Source organism: Chelonoidis abingdonii, chromosome 23 (assembly GCF_003597395.2).
Source record: "Chelonoidis abingdonii isolate Lonesome George chromosome 23, CheloAbing_2.0, whole genome shotgun sequence".
NCBI classification, from domain to species: domain Eukaryota; kingdom Metazoa; phylum Chordata; order Testudines; family Testudinidae; genus Chelonoidis; species Chelonoidis abingdonii.
The window spans coordinates 8,660,478-8,672,601 of record NC_133791.1 but is presented as its reverse complement, the minus strand read 5'-3'; the positions used below and the strand labels follow the sequence as shown (position 1 = coordinate 8,672,601).

General features: G+C 47.2%; 1 protein-coding gene across 2 annotated transcripts in view; it reads left to right on the top strand.

The window, feature by feature from the left end:
* The window catches only part of LOC116824594 (tyrosine-protein phosphatase non-receptor type 11-like), a 93,364-nt gene that overhangs the window by 36,274 nt on the left and 44,966 nt on the right, over positions 1 to 12,124 (top strand). Inside the window, exon 1 of one of the 2 annotated variants that reach the window (XM_032779978.2) lies at positions 45 to 324. The exons of the other annotated variant lie outside the window; for it this stretch is intronic. Within the exon in view, the coding sequence (XP_032635869.1) occupies positions 317 to 324 (8 nt within the window). The 5' untranslated portion in view covers positions 45 to 316. Of the gene's footprint in view, positions 1 to 44; positions 325 to 12,124 lie in introns of those variants that run through there. 2 annotated transcript variants of the gene reach the window in all.

Genomic DNA, 12,124 nt, shown 5'->3' with positions numbered 1-12,124 from the left:
GTCAGCTCTGCTCTGATAAGAGAATGAGATGACTTCCTTTTTTTCTCTCCACCCCCTCTCCTGTCCAGGATAAGCTGGGTGGTGGTTGGTTTTCGGTAAATAACTTCAGCTGTCCCCTCTTCATTTGAAACTCCTCCTGTTCTGTCACTTTGGCCAAACCTCTGAAGATGCTAGAGGCTGGAGCTCTGTTGAGCAGCGAACTCTACTGAACAGTCGCACCTTTAGCGCCTCGCAACCCTGCCTCCTTTCTGAGCTGCCCTGTGGTTTGTGGACTAAGGACTTTGTACGCCCCTGGGGCTGGCGAGCCTTGAGCGCTATGGTGAGGTAGGAGAGTGGCTCTACGAGTCTGTAGTGTCTGTGTTTCAGCAAAGGTGCTCGTGAGTCAGAGCAAAGGAAAAGGGGAGAAGACGGTATAAATTATATGTCGCTCAGGTCCTATAACTGCCTCCACTTGTGCAAATGGACCAGCAGTTAGCACGGTGCGTGCACTATTGCAATGCAAATAATTGTTAATACTGTCCACAGGCAGGTTCTCATTTCCTTGGAGGTACAAGATTTCTGCAGTGGAAACAGTGTCTCAGATGCTTGGCTTTCCCTGTGTTTTTTACTAGTGTTAGGAAAGTGTGCGAGCAACTTTGTTTGTATAATTAGTACAGAGACAGTGTGTGGTGCTGTACTCCAGTGGCTCTCAACCTTTCCAGATAACTGTACCCTTCTTCAGGAGTCTGATTTGTCTTGCGTACCCCCAAGTTTCCTCTCACTTAAAAACTACTTGCTTACAAAATCAGGCATAAAAATCCAAAAGTTTCACAGACACACTAGTGCTGAAAAATTGTCAATGAGAAAGGGGCAATGTAATTTATAAAATTAATCAATGGAATATTAATATTGTACTTACATTTCTGTGTATAGTATATAGAGTGATTAACAACAAGTCATTGTATGAAATTTGTAGTTTGTACTGACTTCGGTAGTGCTTTTTATGCAGCCTGTTGTAAAACTAGGCAAATATCTAGATGAGTTGATGTCCCCCTTGAAAGCCTTCTGCCTACCCCCACAGGTACACGTACCCCTGGCTGAGAACCACTGCCGTGCACCGCGTGGGAGAGGTGGTCCCTGCTCTGAGGCGCTTGCGGTGTGTGTGATCTATGTAATGGCATATGTATTATACTCTGTAGCAATATTGCGTTTACTGTTCCTTTGTTTAGGACACTTAGCCATGCACTGTAGTTAAGTTTCATTTTTCTTAGTGATGAACCACAGTGCCTGTGTATGGCCTTTGCTGCTTCAAAGGGCTGAATGTGTAGGACTTTTTCAAATACTCACAAAATGCATCAGAAGAAACTCAGGAGTCCTCGCAAGGGCAGTTTAGAAAAGTTAGTTGAGACCCAAAGCAACTTAAAGTGTGAAAGCAGCTGCATATGAGTGAAATCAAATGAAAAGGGGGAAAACTCTCCATCAGAGCAGGTGGATGAGTGGGGTGTGTGTGTGTGTGTATCAAGTCTATGCTACCACACTATATTCACTTGGGGGAGAGGTGGGCTGGGATAAGACGTTTGAGTGTTCCTGAAGCCACATTTTGGAGCTGCTAAATGCAGCCAGATCATTGCCTGAAAAGCTCAATTTCACAGACTCTGGCCTCAAAACATAACACTGAGCATGCTGAGATTTTACTCCAAAATTACGGTTATGATCTGGGTGTGGATGGGTTAGAACCCCTTCTTTAGAGGTTTGGAGTGTGCTTACTTTTCAGGAAGTTAACCTGCTGTCCATTCTGCCGTAAGAGCGACCCAAGGCTCTCCCCAGCTTCACTCTCATTAGATTATCCTAAAATCTGTTTAGTGCCTTGCAAAAGCCACTTCGTTCCCTCTCACCACCTGCCTCCCAGAGTCTCAGCTCCTACCTTGCCGCATTCTGCTTCATCGGGTCATAGCAAAGCAGCTGAACAAATAATTTTCTGCTCCACGATGGGACGTGTCACTCAGGTGGCAACCAAGCAGTTTCGTAGGTGGCTGGTAACGCGCTTATTTTTTACATGCCCCAACTGTCTGCCAGGTGTGTACACAACTTAATTACAATGGGAACAAGAGCATCTGTAACATACAGGCTGGTAAATATCCCAGTGATTGAGATGCTTGTTTTAGTCTCTCAGCTCTGTAGTTCCACCTTAGCTTGAGGTTAAAATGAAGCTTTCTTAGTGTATAATATAATACAGAAACTTGCAGATTGGAGAGTAGACGGGTTTTATTTGGCCAGTAATTTTGAATATCAAATTTTAAATTACAGGATACTTGTGGATAACTTGCAAACAGGAAGAGGTAAAAGTTATCAGCTAAATCATTCCCTCCTGCTTTTTTTATAGGGAGTTGATCTGTTTAAAGTGGCTTAGAGGATTTAGTTGCCCCTCCATTAATTTTAAAGGATGATGGGTCTAAATCCTCTAGGCTGCTTTGAAAATCTCCGCTGTAATTCTTTCCCTACTAACACAGTGGCGTATGAGGATACGCTGTTCTACTGACATAGTGTTGTTTTATACATTTGGGCTGGGCTACGTTAGACCAGTTTCTCTCCTTCATAGGGGACCTAGTCTAGAGTCAAACAAAGCCATGGCCTCTTCCTGTGATATCTCCAAAACTCCCTTGGGTTGAGCTTTTTTTTTTTTTTTTTTGCTCCTGTCGCTCACGGTCTATCCATTGCACAATCAACCGATCATACAAAGTCTGGACTGTAGCAGGCAGTCTCTCTGTGTGTTATCTAATCTCCAAAATCCATCCTTAAAACACATCTAATGTGATCTCTGATAGGGCTGCAGGAAGCCTGTAGTCTCCCTAGTTTACATATTGCCTATAAAGGTCCAGGCTTTCTGTGTGTTGGGTGAGGAGAAGAAGGAAGCAGGGTATCAAAATCCCAGTATGAATCTTTGACAACTTTTTTTCCACTTGCAAAAGTTGTCTACAAATAGACACCTGGGTCGCCATCCACTTATATGCCTCTTGATCTATTTATCCTGGGTATTTACGTTACACTTGAACTAAGCACCTCACAATCATTGTTTTTTCTCTCACAACAGCCCTATGAGGCAGGGAATTGCTGCTATTAACTGGGGCAAGTCACTTCTAGTCTGTCTGAAGTCACAGCAGGGAGCCTGTGTCAGAGCAAGGGAAACAAACCCAGGTCTCCCATGCCTCCAAGCTATCACCATAACATCGGGCGTATCCTTCCTCTCCTAGGTCACTTTCCATCCATGCGGTGCCTGGGAACACAGGCATGGATAAGAATCTGGGTTCATGCTAAAAATGTCTGCTTTCTGTGCTGACTAGCTAAATGGATGGACTGGGCTACATTGTGTCTGGGAGGGGAGTAATAAGATGCACGTTCTTAAAGCAGTGTCTTCACACACACACACACACACACACACACACACACACACACANCACACACACACACACACACACACACACACACACACACACACACACACACACACACACACACACACACACACACACCCCCTCTACCTCTGCAGCAGTACAGTCCCACCCAGGTTTCTGGAGTGTTCTGCCCTAATCCCATGGGAAGAGTCGCAGTGACAGCTGACTATCGGAGATGGAAGCTACTCCTTCTCCCACTGGAGAAAACTTGATCCAGTATCAATGAAAGGTCCAGCTGTGCTCATTGCTTACTCTGTGCTGCTGTTCCGCCTGTGGCCTGTTCTGTGTGAGTTCCTGATGTGAAAAGTACCAGATGGCTGGTCATAGGGACTAACGCCCTCATCTCACCTTGAGCACAGGGACAGCATGGTCTGCCCCATTGATGCATCTCAACCCTAACCTAGACTCTCCACCTCTAGGGGACAAGAATGAGCTCTGTCTCCATAGCCCATTGGGTCTTCTCTGCAGAGACTGACAATAGGCTTGCCAATTAGTATCAACTCTTATTAGTTTCAGTGATGTGAATGCTTGCCCACAGGGAGTTGTTCTTTCTCTCTCCTCACCTCCCACCCCTAATAAATTGTTTGCTTAGTCTGAATGCTTGGTGGGCCTCCCCGCTTCCCCTCCACACCTTTTCTCAAACACTTCCTAGTATGACTGCACTCACTAGGCGTATCTGCTGCAGGTTAGATCGTTGGCTGGTGTAGAGGACTTTAGAGGAGCTATGCTGACTAGCACCAGCAAAGAACCAGACTCCCAGATTTCATCTGAGTTAGGAGTTTGCATTGTAAGTGAAGGCACAGGTGGGACACTTCGGCCAAACAACCTGTCTGGCAGAGCGGCACTCCCTGACCTTTAATTCCTCTAATGTCAGAGTCCTAAGACTTCACCAAATTTGAGGTGGATGTATCCGTGTCTTTACATCCGTGCTGAGTGCAAATATCCAGCTGCTATGATCTAGCAAGGCGCCAAATGAAAGCTCGTGTGAGTGCAAGCCTGTGATGTGAAGGAGATGCTGTGATGTTCACACAAGTGACTCGCTAAGTGGCTGACCCAGGTTTCGGGTTAATCAAATGTGACAAATGGGTGGAAACACAGATTCTAATTTTAGAGCTTGAGATGGGAAACGTTGCTGATGGATTTACATGCAGTGGCTGTTAACACACCAGGTCTTGTGTGGCCCGGGACACTGATGCTTTCCTCCAGGCAGGTGTCACGAATAAGTGCACTTGTCTGCGAGAGTGCATCGGGGAGAACAACAGCGGGAACCCCAATGCTGTAGCTCCTCCTTGCAGCTGAATGCTGTGAGGTGCTGCTCTATTGGCTTGGAAGGGGGAAAACGAAACCTGCCTTTGAAGAGCTTTTCCCCTCTCCCTATTTGAGTCCAGGGGCTTGGGAAACCATTTACAGTTTCTTCTCCGCTTGACCCATCGGTTCCCTGCTTGCCATGTAAACTGAACTCCCAAGTGAGACTTGTCATGGTGTAATCTGATCAGTAACAGCAAGTACAGTTGGAGAGATTGTGTTCATCAAGTGCAGAGGAAAAAGTCCTTGCCAGTCGCTGTCAGATACTATACCCCAGGTCCAAAACATCCCTTGTGGAAGCAGGTGACACCTGAAAGGGAATGGGCAAACAGGCACATCAAGGTATGTTCAGAGCCAGTTTCCTGCTAACCGATAGTGCATTGTGTGACTCAAAGGATTGCCTTCAAAGCCCACCCCGAGGACGCTTCACCATGTCCCCAGGAAATTAGAGACTTCTTGAAGAGAAGAGGTCTGTCTGCAAATGCTGCACCTCCCCTAGTTACAGATACTACCCGAGATCATTAGAACTGGGGGAAGTTAGCAAGAAGGCTGTTCGCTGTGTGCTTTTGACAGCACTGTATGGATAGTTTCCTTCACCGTATCATGAGTTAGTAATAACCAGACTTCTAGCATGTACACCTCAATGTGAATCAATGGCTGGTGAAGCAGTGACTGTTAGAAATGCATGCTAATGTGCGGAGGGGAATGGGTTTTCCTACATTTCTATAGGCACTGTAGTGTGGGGCTTTTGAATCCTGAATGCAGAAGCAGCCATAACATTTCATTACAAAGATGGGGTGTGTTTTTTCTGCACGTGGTAGAAGAAAACTTCTCTTTTGGGATACTGGGAATCTGACAACTCCTCCTCCTCTGCCCCATCTTGAGCCATCCTCCCTTTCCGGCCAGAGACCAGCTGGGATCCCTTATGGTGCAGCTTAGCGCTGTCCCTGAATTACCTGTTGCAGGTTGTAGTTGTGATGCTAAGCAGCACTGTTGCATTGGCGGTGGTCATGGCCCAGTTGAGCAGGCATGTGCATACGTACACGTAACCACAGTGTGTTGGTGTATATGTACCGTTTCATGCCTGTACCACTAAACCTCTGCCCATTTCTAGACTGGCTGTTCACGGAAGTCCTAGCATGTGCCGTTAGCATCTCCCTCCCCTGCCACATCAGCTGCCATTTTTGTGGCAGCATTTCCATTTCCAGCTTTCATAGAGGCCGGGAAATAGAAGCTCTGCCATCCTGTTGGACAGGCTGTTCTCGCTAGATTGCTGGAAACTGTCGCTGCCGCTTGTGAGGCTTCCCGGCTCAGTGTTGCAGACACAATGAACCAGGCATTGGGCTGCCTGACTGAACTGCCCGTGTGCAGGCGCTCACTAGTAATGCTCCATTAGAATCTTATCCTGGGAGCTACTGCCCAGAGCATGGGCGTCTGCTAGACATTCAGGTTTAAAGACGGATGATGACTTGTTGTTCCTTGAGCTAAAACTCTCCCAGAACACTGCCTGGAGACTAGGGTGATAGACACCCTTCCATCACATTGCCGGTAGCATTATACACTGGCGCCAGTCCATTTGGGAGGGGCATATTCAGTCCAGTTCTGTACATGAGTGAGGCCATACAGATAGAGGGCTTGTGGTAGTGGTCATGGGGTGCATCACAGCTGCTCCCTGGCCCATGGCAGGGAGAGATCAATGCACAGGTATGTGCTGATTCCTATGCGTGGGAAATCTCATTACTTTCGTGTCCTCCGTGCACCTATATTTGTGTGCACATGTGTGTGTGCGTGTGTGTGTGTGTGTGGAGGCAAAGCAGCTCTTGCAAGCTCCAGTGCGTCAGCATATCTCTCTGTGCCATGCAGTTCGCTGCGTTCCCGGAGCCGGTTGTCATCCTTCTCCTCCGCAGAGGACGTCTTTTTTTAGCTGTTTCCCTTCCTTGTCACTTCATGGCTTTTTATCTAGAGGGGGAGGAAAGAAAACTGTTGAAAGAGGCTGTCCGCATCAGCGCTGTGGCTTGGCGTGGGATGGGCTGTGAGGAAGTCCCTGTGATATGCAGCACGCTCTGGTTCAGAGTATGAGCTCAAGGCACAGTCTAGGAGGAAAGCTGCTTTCCAGAGAGCTTTGGGCTTAGCTTTGCCTAGGACCTAGTCTACTGCTGAAACTATTTCCATTACGGGGACTCGGGAAATCAGTGTAGCCACAAGGACTCTAACACTTGGAGTAGAAAAGAACTTGAGTCTGATTTCTCTTTTCTAGGGGGGCTCAGCCCAGGACCACCCAGAGGATTGAGGGGGCCTGGGACAAAGTGGGGAAGCTGGGGCACTTGTACTCACCCGGCAGCGGTCTGGGTCTTTGGCAGCGGGGGGCCCTTCAGTCGCTCTGCATCTTCTGCAGCACTGAAGGGCCTCCTGCTGCCAAAAACCCAGACCGCCGCCGGGCCAGGGCTAGTGGGACCCCTGCGGGGCCTGGGACAAATTGCCCCACTTGCACCCCCCCGCCCCGGGGTGGCCCTGGCTCAGCCTTGCCTTTTCCAGTGGAAGTAAATGGGAGCTATAGGTTCTCAGCACCTGTGAAGAGAACTCCAGATTCAGGAAGGTGCTTAAGTTCATGCCTAACTTTAATGACATCAGTGGGACTACAGAGATGCTGAAGTGCTTTGCTGAGCTGGGGCCTTGGAGGGGCTGGGCAAAGCTTCCTTTGGTTTCCCACCAGCTGCAGGAATTAAACATGGAGACAGAGGGGAAAGTGTGTAAATTGCTGTATTTTTAGCAAAGTAAATGGTGACTTTTAGATTGCAGGTGTCTGCGCATAGCCGTGCTCAGGGCAGCTGCGTTATAGTGCTTGTAGATGTGTGATATTTAAAGACTGTTGCTTTTAGGGTTGGTTCATCCCAGCTATGGGATGCTGCCTTATGTATTTTGAGTGGCTGGCTCCAGAGTTACAATAGCAAGGATTAATAAAGTGGAGCGAGGGGGAGGGGAGCAGGAAGAGTCAGGGTTTCCCAAAACAGGTGCCTGCATTGAGGCTCTTAAATAAGTGAATTTTTTTTTAAAAAAAGGGCTGAGCAGTCAGCAGCACCCTGCTGTTTAGTGTGAATGAGAATTTTCAAAGGGTGCTGGTTGATGTCTTAGGCCTGGTCTACACTGGTGGTGGTGGTTTGTGTGTGTGTGTGTGTGTGTGTGTGTGTGTGTGTGTGTGTATGGGGGATCGATCTAAGTTACGCAACTTCAGCTAAATGAATAACGTAGCTGAAGTCAGCGTACTTAGACCTACTCATTGTGGCAACATCTGCCGCTCTCCCGTCAATTCCACCCACCTCTCGTGGCGCTGGAGTACAGGAGTCAACAGAGCGCTCGGGGGTCGATTGATCGCGTCTAGACTAGGTGTGCGCAAGGTGCTGTAGTGACAGATGGTCGCCAGGCAAAAGGAGTCTGCGGCAGACCTAGGAACATAAGTTAATTCCCCGTATCCCATTCCGGTGCCTGAACCTCGTGATCACCATCCTTCCTCCCACTTTCCGCCCCTCTAGTGTGTGGCTGTCTGGTCAGTGCAAAGATGCTCCAGGTGGTTCAGTTTACTCATCTTCCATCTCTTGGGATGTGAATTGACATAAGTCCTTGCTCAGGTCACAAATGAGAAGAGCGCTAACTTGTATCCCAGTTCCTATTTGCCTGTGTCACAAAACCATGTATACAACTAGCAGTCCTCTATAAAGCATAAGCACATGGCTTTTGTTCATTTGACAGTTCCCTCCAGACTTACCAGGAGTGTGAATGGGCCATTCTGATTAGTAAACTTTAAATCCAAATACTCTGCAAAGGGAAAGCCTGTTCTTGCGGTTTCTCCCCATTCCTTAACTTATTCTCTGCCATTCGCTAGTTTTGAGCTGATGATCTGGTTAATAATCTCAGGTTTCCCCAGGGAGGTAAGGGGTGGCCATCTGATGGGATTCTGAGTCTTCACTTCTTGTGTCTAAAGGTGGCTCTGGTCTGTGAATTCTGACAGCTGTCTCCCTCAGTGGCTTTCCTGCTGAGCGTGGGTGCGTGTGGACCCAAAGTTGGCCGAGGGTGGTCAGTAGGATTCATTTGCAACAAGCACGCTGGGCCTCCAAGACTCAGTTGGGATCCTACTCTTAAACTTTATGTGCTTTTCCGTGCAGCCTGGACAATCTGGGGGGCAGGTCTTAGCAGAAACCAGGCCTGATTTAGAGAGGCAGCGTGACCTGCTGGATGCGGTGCTGAACTGGGAGTTGGGAGATGTGGTTCTAATCCTGGCTCTGCTGTGTGTCCTTGAACATGTTGCTGCACCACTTTGTGCCTCTGTCTCCAAGTGTATATTCTTTGCATCAAGGGCTCTTGGGCCATGTCCCCACAGTGCCTCGCCGAGTGGGGCCCTGATCTCTGCTGGGGCTTCTGGGAATCACTGCAATGCAAATATTATGGACTCCAGGCCTACTTTTGCAATGGCATCTCCACAGATGGACTTTATTGAAGCTGTGGGTCTGCCCCTGCAGATGTCATTGCAGGACAGCATCAAATAAGGGTTTAATTTGGGTGGGATAAAGCAGTAGTTTATATATTAGTGTTACTTGTTTCCTAGAAGAGAGCATTTTTGATACGACTGAGATAATTGTGTAATGCTGTGTGTATAGATTGGGTGGTGGTTACATCTCAGCAGCTTTATTTCCAATATAATTTCCTATTTCCACTGCAGGGCTGGGTGAAATAGTCAGTTTACTTTTGTTTTTTTTTAATTATTTTGGTTCAGATTAGCAATATTGCTCCAATTTCCAGGTAAAATAACGACAAAGTTCTGCTGCTTTTTGCCATTAGGAAATAGTAACATTTTTGGAGTTTAAAAGGGTTCCACTTTAGTACATGAAAGGTTCTCTTTTTGAAGCAGAGATTTCAACCCTCAGAATTCAGTTCTGACACAGATCCGTTTCATACAAAAACATGGCAAAAGATTGCATTATTTGGTGTGGAAATTCTGGGGTTCAGAATCGCACTGAAATTTTGCGTGTGTGCGCGCGCACACACACACACACACACACACACACCATGTACTAATGTGCAACCCTAGTAAGTTGCTAAGTATGAGTTCCATATAGGCATTTAGTGTTATACAGCCCCGTGGTGACATGGTCCTGTCCTGACGTGCTTCTCATATCTCATTAAGATGCAAAGTAGGGCAGACACAAATTAATGCATGAGACTCCAGTTAACTTGAAAGAAGGTGGGCATTGCATGGAAAATGCAGCAGCATGCTTTTCTGGGGAGACATTTGAAGGGAAAGGTTTGGTGCATCACCAGAGGGATGCTGTTCTGTGTGGAAGAAGGCATGCGAGTGAGAGCAGGAGCAAGGGACAAAGGATGGACGTGATCAAAGCAAAGGGAATGAGAGAGCAGGAGGGAATAGGTGCAAAACCTTGAAGGTGTGAGTGGGAATCTCAGTGGACATAACACTGGGCCAGATCTTGAGGTATTGTAAATCAGCAATTTACACCAGCTGTGCATCTAGCCCAGTAAGTGTAAGCTACATATTTATGCCCACTGCCTTTTTGGACAAGTCGACTTCTGAAAATCTGTCTATGAAGCCATTACCTGCCACAGTATTCTGGCTTCACCAACCGGGAACATGTGGGTGGTGAACAATGATTTTTGAAATAGGTCTTTTATGAATATACTTATGGAGAAACAGCCCCTCTGTTGTATTAACTGTATGGTAGCCTGTCCACTGCTGTGCAGTGCAATGCAGCTTTATTTTGTCTTCCGTTCAAACTAAATCCCAAGCAATTTAATAATAAGCAGAGATGGATAGTAAGAGTGGAAGAGGGACCTGATTCCTCATTGTCCTGCACCTTGTGTAGTCGCGTGGATCGCTGCAAAGAGGGCGCAGAAGGTAGCATTTCACACCCATGCTGCACAAGACACAGAGTGGGACCACGGTGGTGTCAGATGACCTGGAGAGCTGTGGCCTAAAGCCCGTGGAAGGACGGTGGCAAGACCTTCACTGGGCTTTGCCCTAAGTGCTTGGGCCAAAGCTCCATGCAGCCAGTTTCAGATGGCGAGGTCTGTGGTGGACAAGGCTCCAGCAGCAGGCGGCTCAGCCGGCGGCTGGGGCTAGAAGAGGAGAAGGGGTGAGTTCGGTGGGCATGTTTCCAAGCCTTAATTTAGCAAAGCACGTTGGTGGAAGACCATTCAGACTTGGATGGTTTTTGTAGCCTCCCTTTAAGGGCAGTGAAAATGCCTGTCCATACATACAGATGAGAAAAGGCTATAGGACATTACCGGTTGTTGGCACCCTGTCTCTAGCTGGAACCACATAGTTAATAATGGTCTAGAATTGTCTTACTCAAGAAAGCAGAAGCTCTTGAATTCCTTTTGCGTTTAGTGTAGACTTATCCATGACTTGTGGCATAGGTAACCCAGAGACTGCAACGGGTGATTGATTTCTGTATCATGACCCTGAGGGTGTTATGAGGCCAGAGAACAACCACCGTGTGACTTCACCCATTCCAAGATTAGCAATTGCTCAAAACGGAACTGCCAGGTCTCCCCTCCTGCCCCCCAACCCCAACTCTGATAGTGAAATAAACTTGCTCTCCGCACGCCACCATCTTCAAGCGGTAATGAATGTTTCTTGTAAAAACTGGTTGGTGACCTTCCCAGAGAAACAGAAAGGCAAGAATGATTATATAGTGGATAGCATGAGATTAGGAGCCAGGACTCCTGGGTTCTGTTTTTCTAGCTCTGCCCCTGACTTGCTGTGGGACTGAGTAAGCTCTTACTTTAATGTGCACTAAAGCGTTTTGAGGCCCTCTGTGGAAGGTGCTAGAGAAATGAGAGATTATTAGAGTCAGAAGTTGAGTTCCTGTATCTCCATGTAATGCGAAGGGTGGTGGCTTTCAAATGTGCCCAAGTGACTTAAGAGTGCAAGTTGTATTAGCATTCCATAACATTTCTATGCTCAAATTACATAGAGTGCGTTTGAAAATCTGTCCAAATCTATGCAAGCTGTTTACTATAAACCAAATTTGATTCTCAAGGCTTCTCCATCCTGGTGGTGTTTGCATTATTATAACTGCGCTCATGCAAAGCCCTAGTGTAGATGTGTTGCACTACTGGGTTTTTTTGTTTGTTTTTTTAAAGAGGGCACCTGGAGTGGCTTATTTTGGATTCAAACTGGGATAAGTTGCAGCAGTGCAGCTCCATGGTAGAAAAACCTCCCCACCAAACAGACAAGGCTCTAGTTATGCTCGGTCAGTCTAGAGGAACGCCGCTGGCTTCGGGATCAACCTCCCCTTTCAGTTATTTGTTGTCTCGACTTCCCTAAATTTGATGGGTTGGGTTCTTTTATGCAGCATGTTACCCTCACTTTACCTTTT